At 41.9% G+C, this 15,695-nt stretch overlaps 1 protein-coding gene across 1 annotated transcript in view; it reads left to right on the top strand.

Annotated features, from left to right (window-relative positions):
• LOC111871428 (dopamine N-acetyltransferase) overlaps window positions 1-15,466 on the top strand; it is a 25,241-nt gene extending 9,775 nt beyond the window's left edge. The window contains exons 2-5 of the mRNA XM_033754257.1: window positions 764-948; window positions 2,942-3,221; window positions 5,349-5,554; window positions 15,325-15,466. Of these exons, the coding sequence (XP_033610148.1) occupies window positions 768-948; window positions 2,942-3,221; window positions 5,349-5,554; window positions 15,325-15,338 (681 nt within the window). The 5' untranslated portion in view covers window positions 764-767 and the 3' untranslated portion in view covers window positions 15,339-15,466. The remainder of the gene's footprint in view (window positions 1-763; window positions 949-2,941; window positions 3,222-5,348; window positions 5,555-15,324) is intronic.
• The last annotated feature ends 229 nt before the right edge of the window (window positions 15,467-15,695 follow it).

Raw genomic sequence — 15,695 nt, 5'->3', positions numbered from 1 at the left:
ATTCCTCTCCTCTCGCAGACTGACCCTGCTTCGAAGCAAGAAATCTTCGCGGCTTCAGCTCCGCCTCCAAGTTACTACCCTAATTTCTGCTGATTGGAACAATTCGAATTTAGGGAGTTAACCATAATTCTCACTGCTCCAATCACATAACTTTAATTTGGGACTTTGGACCTTAAAGTCCTAACGTCGTTTTAGATAGCTGCCTGAAAAATTATACCAGTAGCGTGGGTTGCTGGCCTTCCCACTTTTGACTTATGGGGTTCAAAACTTGTCAAGTGTAACTTTACCAAAGGATCCCGCCGGTCCACTTTCGAACTGAATTTCCAGGAAAACTTTGCGGGGTGCTTCCTGTCTGGTCTTTGTAGCAGTGAAGCAGGCCCTATTCTTGAAACCAAGAATCGGGCTAAGTCACCCTTGAGTGTTCCTTGCTACATTTTGTGTATAATTACTCTAAAAAGAAATATTGATTACAAATAAAGATGGTGGTGTCAGTGGTACGGCTACACACCCTTACGCAACGGCCACCCTTTATCCCCCAGAAAGATTCCTGGGACTCATTTCTGTTAGAGGCTGAGTCGATCCCAGGGCCATGGTGCGGCTGGAAGGATTAGGTCAATTGAAAAATCCAATAACCTTATAAATAGTAACTTAAGTACCTCTTACGATTTTGATAAATAATCATTGAAGATATGAAAACGGATATTTTTCACTCTGGTTCCATAAGACAGGAAATTTCGACTGTACGCGTAGTTATGTTTCATAGCGTCATGGCTGACAGGAACAGTTACCATATCAGACCTGCGACCTCTACGGACGATGAGAGGGTGTTACGATTGATGAGGAGCTCCTTCTTCAGGGATGAACCGCTTAACATTGCAGTCGGACTGCTCGACGACGTCGATACTTGTCCGGAGCTGGAACAATTCTGTCTGGAGACGCTATGTGACGGTAAGTATGTTCTTAATTGCACATAAAGTGATTAGGTTGACAGGGTGAAGTAGACAGGAGACCCGATCGTTAGACAGAGTTTTGCCTGTGTTCCAATAGTAAATTAAATATTCCTTCCCATTTCAATGGATCCGGGACAGCGCAGTCGGTAGAGCGACTGGCTACGGGCTGGACGGCAGAGAAGTCGGAGAAGAATTTTGTCGTCTCCACCTCGTCCAGACTGAGGACCAGCCAACCTCCTATCCAATGGGTACCGGGGGGCCCTTTCCCCGGGGGTAAAGCGGCCGGGGTTTGAAACTCATCACTCACTTCCATCTGATGTCAAGGTCATGAAAATGTGGATCTATTCATCCACTCCCTCATACGCCTTCATGGCGTTCTTTACCTCACCCAGTTTAATAAAGAACTAGCTTCATGCAGCTCAACCTTCCTGAGATGCTGATAGTCACTCCGCCATGATACAGCCACGGAGAGAAGTCCCGCGAATGGTGGGGCTGTGACACTCGAGGCTTCCCACTTTCTGCCTACTGTCCTTAAGTTTCTAGAGTAATATCTTCTGGCATGTGAAGCCATGTAGTCTGATAGACGCTTAACGATGTTTAGGATCAACATGCTGCCTCCATCTTCAAGATCGACGAGTAGACTGACCAAGAAAATAAGAAGTAGCAATATTATATTTGAGCATTCTGTTGAGTTGATGTATCAGTCATTTATTCACCGCCGTCTTTAATGCAATTTAAATTGTTCACAATCTTTTTTTCATTTAAATAACATTAAAATCACCTCATTTGCTACATGTATCGGCCTTGCTTGGCAATCTTCAGGCAATTACGCGAACGGAGAGAGAGTTTCGTTCTGAGATAAACACCTTTTAGTGTGAACAACGATATGCAGCAGCATGGAAATATATTGACTTCCGATCTGGTGCAGTGCGACGGTTTCAAAAAGTGAACATTTGCCTGAAGATGGCCATGTAAGGCCGAAATATGTAGCAGTTGATATGATTTTAGTGTCATCTTATATTAAAGAGATAATGTAAACATTTTTAAGTTGCATTAAAGACGGAGTGAGAAGGTAGCAAGCAGAGTGCTTGTTGAAACCTTCTGTTTTCTGGGCTGTTTTGCCGCAAGCCTAGCAAGAAAACAACAAGAATCGTGCGGTAAACACAGCCCCCTCTTTTCTTGATGGTCCATTCTCAGGCACTGAAGATGGAGGTGATACTTTGAATTGTCCTTGACTTTTATCGGACTGTATGACGCCACATCCCAGAATAGAGACCTCTTCATATTCACCAATGTAAGAACTTTAAATCCAACAGAGTGGTTATTTCTTACTGACTGCCCCGTGGCTTACAAGTCAACCCTAAATATGGAGACTTGATATTCCTCCGAAACGTCGGTAAAGGTCTAAGAAACTAAGAGACTCTAATGATGAGGGGTGAATTCAAGGTTCCCACAGCGGTGGTTATGGGGAGTTATCTTCCTGAATGTGACGTCGTACAATCCAGCAGGATTTCAATGATATTTTGGAGGAAGTTAAATTTCTTGGAATGGGGTGAGACCTGAGTCCACTTGGTACGTCGGCCACTAATTGACTTCTTGTACCAGCCCACGATAATAATTGATGATGAATGTGGAGCAGTTGGTGGAATAAGAACTGGTAGGGGAAACTGAAGTACTTAGAGAAAACCTGCCCCAGTGCCACTTTGTCCACCACAAATCCCACATGACCTGACCTGGGTTCGAACCCGGGCCGCCGTTGTGGGAAACCGGCGACTAACCGCTTGAGCTATGGCGCGGCCTACGTTTTGGAGGTAAACGCTGACTTCATTTTCAGGGTTGAAGAGTAAACAAGAAACAAGGAACAAGCAAAACCCTGTTTACTCTTGGACCCTGAGAGTGCGAGGAATAAGTTCCTTCCAGACTGGGCTACAGCGCGTAGCATTCTGGAAGACAAGCGCTCTTGATGATGACACGTGTTGGGATGTTGGCAGGTTTGTCCCTGATTGCTGAGTCGCCGGATGGAGACGTGGTGGGTGCCTGCCTCAATGGCTCCCTCGTGCCGGGTCATGTTGACCAGATGGAGGCAGAGGCTGAAAATTGCCCCAACCCCAAGTTCCGCAAGATCCTGAGGCTTCTGGCATACTTGGAACGGCGAGCTGACGTGTTTGGCAAGTTTCCTGAAGTCGGCGAGCTGCTTGAGATACGCATCATAGCTGTAGATGCACTTTGGCGCGGGAAAGGCGTCGCGACTGCACTTCTCAAGCAAACCAAGTCAGTATTCTGTGTCTAAAAATTCATTGACGTTGCGTCATCATCTCGCTACCTCATTATTAGAAAGTTACTAGATTCTATTTCCAACATACGACAGTAACCAAAGCCTCCATAACAGAAATCTCGTTGAACACACGAGACTTTTCTTGCGTAAGGTTGCCTATTCAAGAGATGATATACTTTCAGAGATGTTTTAGACAGATAATTGTAGAACCTACTTCGTAGTATTGTGTCTACCCCCATGGTAGACAGTTTAGTGAAGCTGAGTCCTACCTAACTCGTGATTACTGTATTATATTGTGATATGACATTGGACTACATAAAAATTGGAATATACAAAACTATAATTTTGCCTGTGGTTCTGTACGGGTGCGAAACTTGGTATCTCACATTAAAGGGGGAAAAAATACTGAGGGTGCACGCGGTATCGTAGTTGGTTGAGGCACTATGCTACAAGCCGGAAGGTCACGGCATCGAATCCCGATGAGGTCATTGGATTTTAATCAATTGACCTAATCCTTCCAGCCGCACTATGGCCCTGGGTTCGACTCAGCCTCTAACAGAAATGAGTACCATGAATTAATTAAATAATTTTCTTGGGGAGTAAAGCGCGGCCGGCGCGTAGGGCTGACAACCTTACCGCCATCTATGGGCCTATTGTCTAGAAGATGTGGGAGCCTCAACATCTCACAACCCTATGGGCCTTCACGGCCTGTTACAGAGGTAGTTTACTTTACTTACCTACACAAACTAAGGGTGTTTGAGAACAGGGTGTTGAGGAGAATATTTGGACCGAAGAGAGATTAAGTGACGGGGGGGGGACTGCATAATGAGGAGCCTCATAACTTGTACTCTTCACCAAATATAATTAGAACGATCAAGTCAAGGATGATGAGGTGGACAGGGCATATCACGAATGGTGGGGAAGATGAAAGCACATGGGATGCTTGTATTGGTGGGAAAGCCAGGAAGAAAGAAACCACTGAGAAGACCAAGGCGTAGTTGGGGGGACAATACTAAAATGGATCTTAGAGAGATAGGATGGGACGGTATAGATTGGATTGATCTGATTCAGGATAGGGGCCAGTGGAGGGCTCTTGTGAACACGGTAGTGAACTTTCGGGTTCTATAAAATGCTGGAAAGTTCTTGAATAGCGGCATAATTGGCGGCTTCTCCAGATGAGCTCAGCTCCGTGCGGTTAGTTAATTAGTTAGTTATGACACTGAAGAACATAATATGTATATGTATATGTAATCTGCACAGCACCACACGATGTAACAGTCCAGTACTCTTTTTTTCCTGAAAATGGAGGCGATAGGGCCCTGCAAAGCACTGGTGTCTAGGTCTGCGAAACTACACGACATTACATGCCGAAACAGGAAGACAGACCTTCATAATCGTTATGAAACCTAGTGGAAATTATGTTGTTCATAACCCGATATCTTTTATTTATCTTTAAATTAACCCTCCCAGAGCCTGCATACTTTCACAAAAGCCGGAATCAATTTTTCCATGACCTATGGTTTAAATTTCTTTTCTATTTATCTTCTTTCTGTCACTCCGTGATTTTAGTCTGCAAGCGAACTATACCGACCGAACGACCGCGGCTTGTCGGCGAAGTTAGTGCCAATTTTAGCGGATAGAGGGAGTCGCGTGGTCAGCGCAACGAATCCATATGGCCGTTAATTTCGGGTTTTTAGACCGGAGCCGCTATTTCCTTGAAATAGCTCCTCAAGTATCATCACGAGGCTGAGTGGACCTTCTGTCACAGATGATTTAAATACTTTAGCATCCGACTTACACTCTGTGTTACTGCAGTGCAGAAAAGTTTATGAACATATTTGCATTAGAAGGAATGTTACATGTCATTTAATATTTTCAAGGACATGCTTCGTGTTCTGCAGAATTGCAGTAGGTTTATCTGAAACACCGATGATACTTGTATTCCCCTGATATGAAGCTACGTCCAGAACGCTACACAACAGGAAGAAGGGAAACGGTCAGGTGTACAACACAATTTCTTCTGCAAGTTTTGAGAATAAAACAAGAAAATGATCTTCCGTGAATCGTGAACGTTGTGGAACTCTGCCTCTGCAAATTCATAAGTTTGATGTTCTCTGTTACAGACAGGTAGCATCTGAGCTGGGCTTCGCACTGATCAAGGTGGACTGCACAAGCTATTTCTCAGCTCTCGCCATGATGAAGCTGAATGCACAGTGCGTGTTCTCCATGAAGTATGCCGACTACTGTTCCCCTGACAGTGACGAACCCGTGTTCAAACCGGAGCCCCCGCATACTGGAGTCAAGACATTCGTCCAGATAGTGCCTCGAGGTTAGTACACGAGTGCAGTGGTAGCTCCCTATGTGCAACGTGCCTCTCTTTGAGGCAGTACTTATACAGCGTCGAATGATATGTCAGATAAACCATGAACTGGAAAGGATTTGAAAGATAGTGGTCTTGGATTACATATATAAACAAATGCAGCATATGCTCAAATGCAATATCATAACATTTTACACAAGAATTCTTCGGTATATACGATGGGGTACCCAAAAGAAACCGAACTAATTTTTTTTGTGGGCAGAGCTTTTGTAGAACCGCGTTTTGCCGCTATGAGCGCATAGAGCTAACATTCCTGAGTCGATAAGCCGACTACCGTTGCTTCAGAAGGTAAGGACTAGTTTCGGCAGAGTTTATAGTGACAACTGTTCTGTATGATCGTCGTTTTTGCAATGGCCCGAACACATGAAAATGTTGAAAAAATTCGTGAAATCATCAAGGAAGATCGACGACGGACCATTGAAGAAATTGTGGAGCTGTCGGGAGTGACTTGGAGCTCAGTGCAGCGAATTTTGACAGAAGATTTGGGAATGAAAAGGGTGGCTGCAAAATTCGTGCCACGACTGCTGACTGCTGAACAAAAACAGGGCCGCGTGGAAGCAGGCTGTGCTTTGAAAGAAGAGTCCCGAAATGATCAAAAACTTTTTTCAGCGTTTTGCTGATGTTGCTGAGGTGAAGGAAAAAAACGACGGAGGCGCTGTCAAGCATCTCAAAAGATGAATTTAGACAATGTTTTGAAAAATGGAATAAAAGACTAGACAAGTGTATTAGTGTAAGTGGAGAGTACTTTGAAGGGGATTGAAGGTTTGTGCTTAAAATTTGAATAAATAAGCTTAAAAAAAATAAGTTCGGTTTCTTTTGGGTACCCCCTCGTATTTTCAGTTGAAATGAAATAAGGAACCATAATTACTTCACACTTTTTTTTTTTTTAGATTATGTAGGTGCTCTTCAGAAACAATATTTTGAAGCCATCTACAGATGAGAAAGTAGCATTCGTTGATGTTTCATTTCAGTACCGATTGCAGTCGGAGTGAATGGAACACGCAATAGCACACACGTGGATGATCTTGACAGGTGAACAACTTTCAACAAATGAAGATTTCTGGGTCATGCTCTCAACCTTAAAATCAATATTTAGGGCACTGAACTAGTTGGTCAAACGTCGTAAAACCTGGAAATCACTAATATCCCATAAAGGCACCTGCAGTGCTATTTAAAATAAAAAGTAAATCAGTTAAAGTATTTTCTTTGGATACTGTCCACTGTCTAGGTAAAATAGTGCAATGACGTTTCTGAGAATGTTCTTTTTCAAGTAGGAAGGAAACGGGATCTATTCTCTAAGACCACTCAGACCTGAACAGACAGGCCAAACGTCATACATTTTATCCAAACAATACATAACTATACACACCAAACCATCTCAATGAAAGTGAGTTGTAGGTGCCCACATTGAATCTGGCGATAGCCGATCAGGGCGAACCAATGGGCATTGGAGCTGCTGTGGTCCACACTGGATTCAATGTGGGCAACTCACACAGAGTAAACTCTAGATTGCTCCTGTTACATTTAAAAAAGTCCCTTCCATCTTCAATTCACTGGGATAGCTCAGTTAGTATAACTGAGCAGCAAAGCAGACAACCAGGATTCTATACCCAGATGCGTAGGGAGTTTATCTTCTTTGTCACGTTCAGACCGGCTCTGCACTGGGTATCAAAGATATGCTTTCTGTCCCCAAATGTTATGTACAGAGTTCATCTACTGTGTGTTGTCATAGTAATCTGCAAAAGAGGGCCATCTGGAAACATATGTGTGCTCCATGTGCAGTGGTATGAATGCAATTGTCATGAAATGCTTCTAAGGACCCTTGGTTGGGACAGTTCCAGTTCTGGTGCAATGTTGTGTGAGCTTCTCCGTGGCTCTCATTCCACAGCCGCAGTCATAGCATATTCCTTCACTGGTGTCCACACATTCTGTGAGCAACCTGCATTCACACGTGCTGTTGATGTTACACTTCCTGTCTCACACACACTGCACCCATCATCAAAACTTGTTTCCTTCCAAGTATCTGTGTGTAATATGCACCTAAGTACTTACCTCCATCAAGTGCCCTAGGTTAAGAAAGGCTGGAGTTGTGGCTAGACTCCTTCTTGCTGTCATAAGAAAACAATATTACTGAACAGAGTGGTATTCTGAATTGTGACAGCATCTTGTGAGCAAATACCAAAGTTTCAGTGGAATAGGTTCCATCCATTTTCACGGTTCAACTGTGTAGGATGAGGAATCAGGTTGGTTATATTGCCAGGTTGCAAATAAAATGGCCACACAGATGGTGACTTCACATCTTATTTAATGCGCCATATATTTCATGCTGTATATGAATAACCAATAATGAATTATAATTTATTGCTTTTGACTTTACCTCATACCAATCAACCATTAACTCTCCTGGTGACTGGGCATCAGTGAAGGTATTTGTTCACTGCAATAGCCATTGCCTTAGGGAAAGAAAATATTAATATTTGTGGCAGTGAATAAGAAGCATTATTTTATTATCCAAAGTCCTATTTATTTTACACCAACCTAAAATAATCCTTATATCCCTCACAGGCATGGCACATCAACCTGACTTGGCTTATCTTGTGCTGCCAGGTTTAATTAATGCTTTAAATTTGAACATGGAAACAAAAAAAAAAAATCTCTTACGCAAAAGAAGTGAAAGTTACAATATTTTCCAGTATTATAGAAAAAGAGGAAGGGAGAACGATGTTGTATACAGGAAACATTAAAAAGTAAATCACTGCACTTGTTCTCAAGGAGGACTGCTATGAAGAGTACAGTCATCTGGGCAATAATGCCATGTAGTTAGGAGATAGCCCAACTTTTGCAGGTTCTGACTTGGCTGACTCACCGACCCTGAAGATGGAGGCAACATATTCTTCTGAAACGTCAAGCTCTCTCCAAAACTACTTGGGAATACAGCCCAGAAAACCATACTACTAGTTAAGGAACAAAATTCTGACAGGTCAACTTTTTAAATTTTTTATTGCTAGTGGGGCGGGACTACATCCCTTGTAATGCGGCTATTTCTGGCCTACTGTACCATCCACAGATGATAGGTGAGGGTGATTGTGGAGCAATTGGATTGAAGATTGGTAGGGGAAACCGAAGTACTCAGAGAAAACCTGTCCCAGCACCACTTTGTCCACCACAAATCCCACTTGACTACAACCGGGATCGAACCTGTGCCACCACGGTGGGAAGCCAGCAACTAACCACTTGAGCTATGGCGCAGCCCCGACAGGTCAACTTACTCTGAAGTACAATTCTTTTCCTGGAACATTTAGCATTCAAATCCAGTGGAAACAAAATGATTTTAAAGTCATAAAGTTCGACTATGTATCTTTCAATTTTGAAGTTCTAATAGTTTGAATACTATCCCAGAGATGTCTCCAACATCTAGAAAACAATCGTACAAACTCTTAGCTTGAAGTGACTTCAAGCCAAGAGCATGGAATGGTAACAGATGTATTTTCACATATAATGTATTTGAAGATTGTGAATGGACAGGTATCATTTTACCAGACAATTTTCCTCTTTTTTTGAGACAATAACTCTGTAGAGCAAAAATATCTTCAGACTGGTTCCTGCCTGTCAACTGCATATGCAGAGAAGTCTGAGAGTGCACTGAATTGAGCTGCATCAGAACAGAATCCAGTCACAGATTCATAGGAGGAGGATAATTTTTTAACCATACGAGTAACTACCAGCTTCGCCGCGCCATAGCTCAAGCAGTTAGTCGCTGGCTTCCCACCGCAGCAGCCCGGGTTCAAGCCCAGGTCTGGTCAAGTGGTGGACAAAGTGGTGCTGGGGCAGGTTTTCTCCAAGTACTTCGGTTTCCCCTGCCAATCTTCATTCCACCTAATTCTCCATAATCATAGTCACCCGGGGCAAGTACAATAGGCCAGTCAGTGGCAAACATGCAGAGTGGGGTGCATCCCCTACTGTCACACACTACCAGCTTCCAAAGGGCTCTGCTCCATGGACTTATTTACATGGAGTGCAGTACAAAATAAAACAATAATGTCAAATGTAATATCTATCCTAGTGTATGCATACAGCCATCTTCAGCAACGCTTCATTAGTGCACCTGTAACATGTTTATTTCACCCCATTTGCATATAATGAGTTAGAATTCAGTGTGTAAGCTTTCTTCTTGGACAATGGCATTGCAGTAAGAAGTTGTACAGCAGTACCCCTGCCCAATACACCGTTACATACATATACATACCCAACAATAACTACAATCCTCACAGCCTAGCCACTTGAAATGTCACAACTACTGGTATACACACAATATTATTGTCTTAATATACACAAAACAAATTTTAGATTTGTCTGATGAGGACATAAATAATTATATCCAGTTGCTGATTTCTTACATAGCATCAACAAGTCATTACATCAAGTTACATAAAAACATAATAAGTTAATCTTGAATTACATGAGAATATTAATTACAATATAGAACATGTCAAATACTTACAACAGGTAAAAAGGGTCAAAGTTCTTTAACATTTTGTTCATTTTTTAATTTTCAGATAACTGCATATGGTTTCATACTGTCAGAAAATATTAAACATGTTCAGAAATGGTAACTGGTGTGGGATGTATACTTAATAATTATTAGTAAAAATAATAAATATAAGCCAGGGTAGCATATTCGGTATAGCAGCTGGCTCCAGGCTGGATGACCGAGGGGTCAGAGTTGAGTCCCAGTAGGGTCAAGAATTTTCTCTTCTTCAAATCGTCCAAACCAGCTCTGGGTCCACCCAACCTCCTATCCAATGGGTAACAAGGGGGTTCTTTCACCAGGGGTAAAGCAGCCGGAACGTGAAGCTGACCACTCACCTCCAGTTAGTGGATCTATACATGAACTCCCCATATGCCTTCATGACGTAGTGCTTAATTTGTTCAGCACAGGGACAACTTTACCTTTTACCTTTAATAAATAATAAATATGGTACACACATTAAAGCCCATACAGAAGAAAGGACAACCAAAGCAATTTATGCAGCTGCTATTTCATCAAGATTTAAATGGAACTGAGACATTGGCAACCAGAGAGTAAGAGAGAGCCATATGTTTTCTGCTACACCTGACAAGGTGACTGTATGATCCTGCACAGCTGCCCAGTTCTTCAATTACAACTTTCCTATGAAGAGGCACAATCATTCCAAGATTGTATTTACGTGGGACAATCCAAAAGTTTCCGAAATTTGAATTTTGCGCACGAATGGTTAAGAGTACATCGAAATACTGCTAGGTGTCTCCTCACACATCCTTCTTGAATCAGTGTGGCAAGCGGCGTCAAGTTGAGTGGTTGGGTTTATTGTTGGTGAACGTATTTCCATTGTTGTGTTTCCGTGAGTTTGCGGTTTTGCGATGGCTGACCTGAGAGAGCAGCGGGTCTGTATAAAGTTTTGTTTCAGACTTGGGAAAACCGCTGCAGAAACGCACCAAATGTTGAAGCAAGCTTTTGGTGAAAACAGTTTAGGCCAGACACAAACTTACAACTGGTATAAGCGTTTTAAAAATGGCCAAACATTGACTGATGATGACGATCGTTTGGGACGGCCGTCAACGGGCAAAACACCAGAAAATGTCACAAAAGTTAGGGATCTGCAAGATTCTGCAAGATCGTAGACTGACCATCCAAGACCTCCGTAACGCATTGGGACTAAGTTATGGTATATGTCAACGAATTTTGTCAGAGGAACTGAACATGAGGAGGATTGCGGCGAAGTTTGTGCCACGACTGCTGCAAAATGAACAGAAGCAGCATCGCTTGGAAGTCTGCAGAGAACTTCAGCAACAGCTTCAAGAGGATCCAAACTTTCTTTCGAAGGTTGTCACTGGTGATGAAAGTTGGGTTTATGGCTACAACCCTGAAAGCAAGCAGCAATCGTCGCAATGGAAGAGCCCTTCTTCACCTCGGCCAAAAAAAGCTCGACAAGTCAAGAGCAACATTAAGTCCATGTTGATCTGTTTTTTTGATATTGATGGGATTGTTCACAAGGAGTTTGTCCCTCCTGGTCAGGCAGTCAATAAAGAGGTCTATCACAATGTTCTTGTGTTTGAGGGAGAACATGAGGAGAAAACGTCCAGAGAAGTGGCGCACGAACGACTGGGTACTCCACCATGACAACGCATGACCACATACGGCTTACATTGTGCAGGAATTTTTGGCTAAAAACAAGATGGCAGTTGTTCCCCACCCACCGTACTCGCCAGACTTAGCTCCATGCGACTTCTTTCTCTTCCCCAAAATGAAAATCAAGTTGAAGGGGCGAAGATTTGATACAGTTGAGGAAATTCAAGCAGAAACACAGACGATACTAAACACCCTAACAAAGAAAGACTTCCAGGATGCATTTGAAGCGGCAGAAACGCTGGGATCAGTGTATGCGCTCCCAAGGGGACTACTTTGAAGGTGATGGTGCAGAATAAGATCTAGGTAAGATGTAATAGTTTTTATTAATATATTTCAGGAACTTTTGGATTGCACCACGTACATAAGTGAAATACCACGATCTACATCAAATTTTGTTTTTACCATGGCAATAATATAATGTAAACTATGATGCTATGAAATCTATTTATAACAACAAGCTGAAACAAAAACCAGTGTACATGCAGCACCTCAACTTACACATCTTACAAAACAGAATATGATTCACTGTAAAGTGTAAAAAATATTTAGTTCCAGATGGCACAATTGAAGTGATGCCCAATACACATGGCAAGGATGGAAACTCACCTGTCATTCTGTGAATTTTACTGCGTTTGAAATAAAACTAAAGAATTATTTATTACAAAAATTACTGGACTTGAACTAAGGACATTTACAAAAGACGAATAACGTAATTACAAAATTGAAAATTAAAGATTCAATGTCTGACAATGAAAACAAACGTTCTAAGAAAGTACACAATCTCAGAAATAGGATATAAATTTCTAATTTATAAGACTGATAACAGTAATGTTTATATCAGCTTATTAAATAATAGTTATTATTCTGATGCAGATGTTACTTATTGATCCACCCTGACACAAATCTTCCATCTTCTATTTTAAAAATCAAGGTTCAGGAAGGAAGTTCTTCACACACAAAAAAAATCTGTAACTGTAATGTAATTAATATTTCTAAAAAGTGAAGTAAAGCTATCCCTGTAATAGGCAGTGAAGACCCATAGGGTTGTGAGATGTTGAGGGTCCCACATTATCTAGATAATCGGCTCACAGATGGCGGTAAGGTTGTCAGCCTTACGCGCTGGCCACGCTTTACTCCCCGGGAAAATTATTTAATTAATTCCTGGTACTCATTGCTGTTAGAGGCTGAGTTGACCCCAGGGCCATAGTGCAGCTGGAAGGATTAGGTCAACTGAAAAAATCCAATGACCTCATCAGGACTTGAACCCGCGACCTTCTGGCTTGTAGCATAGTGCCTCAACCAACTACACTACCACATTCCCCCAATTAATATTTGTTACCCTGAAATATAACACAACTATTTATTCCAACACCTGAACCCTGTAAATGTTCTGTCAAAATGCATCCATATCCTACAGTGCTAAAATCATTACTAAGTCTACCTAGTACACAGCAGGTAGGAACAGAATATCAGAAAAAAGTATTTATAATTTGAGTATAATGCGACAAAGTTCATGTATGCAGAAACTTACAACATTCTTGCATGAAGAATACAATTCAAATGTGTGTTTCAACATACTCACATAAAACCTTTGAATCCCGTACCTTCTGAAGCTATTCCTAGGAAGAAATGCCAGGTATGCTAAAGAGACTTTTACAGAATGATTCAGAAGAGTGACAAGATAAAAACTGTTGCTTTTCATCATACCAAATACCACTATAATGCACTAAAATACTGCCAGTAACATCTAAAGTGAATACACACTTAAATAAAACATGCATTTTTACAGCGATTTAAGGTAGTGTGATATTAGTCCAGCGAAGATTCCTGTCTGCCCACATAAAATTGATGTTGTCGAGTCAATGTTTGATTCCATGCTGCTTCTGCTTCAGTTCATTCCTCTTGCTCTGCTGTCAAATGCTGTTAAGACAAGATGCTACCACATAGGGAAAAGTAGCCTGCATTGCACCAGCGCTTAAATCACCCCACTGTTGTAGACAAAATGCAAGATTACTTATCCTCTCTGGGGCATGCAGTAGTGTAGTTGGTTGAGGCACTATGCTACAAGCCAGAAGGTTGCAGGTTCAATTCCTACTGAGGTCACTGGATTTTTCAATTGACCTAATCCTTCCAGCCACACTATGGCCCTGGGGTCAAATCAGCCTCTCACAAAGATGAGTACCAGGAATCCTCCTGGGAGTAAAAAGGTAGCTGGTGTGTATGGCTGACAACCTTACCACTATCTATAAGCCAAATGTCTAGAAAATGTGAAAGCCTCAACATCTCACAACCCTACAGGTCTCCATGGTCTGTTACTGGGATATCTTTACTTCTTCCCTCGCTTCTGCAGGTTTTACTGCATACTACAATAATTACCCATGAACCCTCAGAAATGGCAACATTCTCACCAATCTAGGCTTGGCTTGTGGCAAGCGATTTTCTAGAAACCTGTCATAAGGTTTTGTGATAATCAAGGTAATAATTCTCTCTTACTGTGGACACATTTGAAACAAGTGTTCTTAATGCAAACATTTTTGGCAAATTTTAACATCTATGTCATTTTCTAAGGTTATATTCCATGTTCATTGCTATGAGTAGAGTTTTCTAAAACCCTCCACTCCAGTGTTTCCTAAATAACATTGGTGCAATTTCAGAAACCTTTTTCCTAAGTAATCTCGCTTCAAAATCGGACAGAGTTTTGTTTATGGCAAGCAGAAAATATGGTATGGAGCAGTCTGGGACATGCAGTGAGCCCTTGCCAAGTTCAAGGTGGAAATGAATGTCACAAATGGTGTGCTATACCCAAATGCTCATTTGAGGAACTCTTAGAAGGCAGTGTTGCTTGTCCTAGATCAGTGGTCGGCGAACCGGGGTAAATTACACCAATTGGGGTAAAAATGAAATTCTTGGGGGTAATGAGGACTCAGTAGACATCAATGAACTTGTATAAAAAACGCGTTCCTTGTTACGACAGAAATTTTTCTTCCGGCATATAACCATCCGTAACAACGGCTGCTACGGAAATTGTTTAAGAGTCCATCATGGCAGCGTGACGTCATCACTAAACACTTCTATAGATAAACACACCCAGCATGTTGTGGACCGTTGTGGACGATAGCGTTAGTTGAGGCTCGGCAGCCAGCAGAAGCGCATGTCTTGTATACGTCATTTTGGCCTAGTCACCTATTGTTTTATCTTATGCTCAAAAACTTCGACGATCAAGGTAAGATAGCGTCTTGTTAGCAAGGATTTACTATCAATAAATTCATTCATTATTTAATAAGCAAGTGAAATGAAGTTTTTCATGAAACCAACGCACTATCATTTATGTGCAGTAGTAGCAGTTTGATCTTATCACACTGAATCGGAAATTTCGTGTTACAGTACATGTGCAACTAACCGCCTGAGCTATGGCGCGGCCTCCAGTACTGACTTACACATGTTGTACATGCGGAGGTTTCCTTCACATTACGCGTGTCCTCGTGTAACTATAAGAAACGCGTGTGCTGAAGGGTTAAAACCTTTTGAATCACTGTTTTTTACCCCTCAGATGACATCAACTAGAAAACGAATATAAAAGGAAGACTTCCTCAATTATGGGTTTACACAAATAGAATTGGATCACATGGACTAGGAAGACGGAATCACAGAGGTCAAATGCTTATTGACTTTTGTGAACGAAATGGATTGATTGTTACCAACACTTGGTTCAAGAAGCCAAAGAGAAGAATTTACACATGGAAGGCACCTGGGGATTGGAAGAGGCATCAGCTGGACTACATCCTTGTGAAACATCGATTCAGAAACAGTGTGAAGGATGTGAAGACGCTTCCTGGGGCAGACATTGACTCTGACCACAACTTGCTGGTTGCCAAGTTCCGAACCAGGTTGAAGAAAATTATAGGATTTCGAAAGCGCAGA

This window comes from Cryptotermes secundus, unplaced genomic scaffold (assembly GCF_002891405.2).
Source record: "Cryptotermes secundus unplaced genomic scaffold, Csec_1.0 scaffold323, whole genome shotgun sequence".
Classification (NCBI taxonomy): Eukaryota; Metazoa; Arthropoda; class Insecta; order Blattodea; family Kalotermitidae; genus Cryptotermes; species Cryptotermes secundus.
This window is presented reverse-complemented; position numbering and strand designations above follow the sequence as displayed.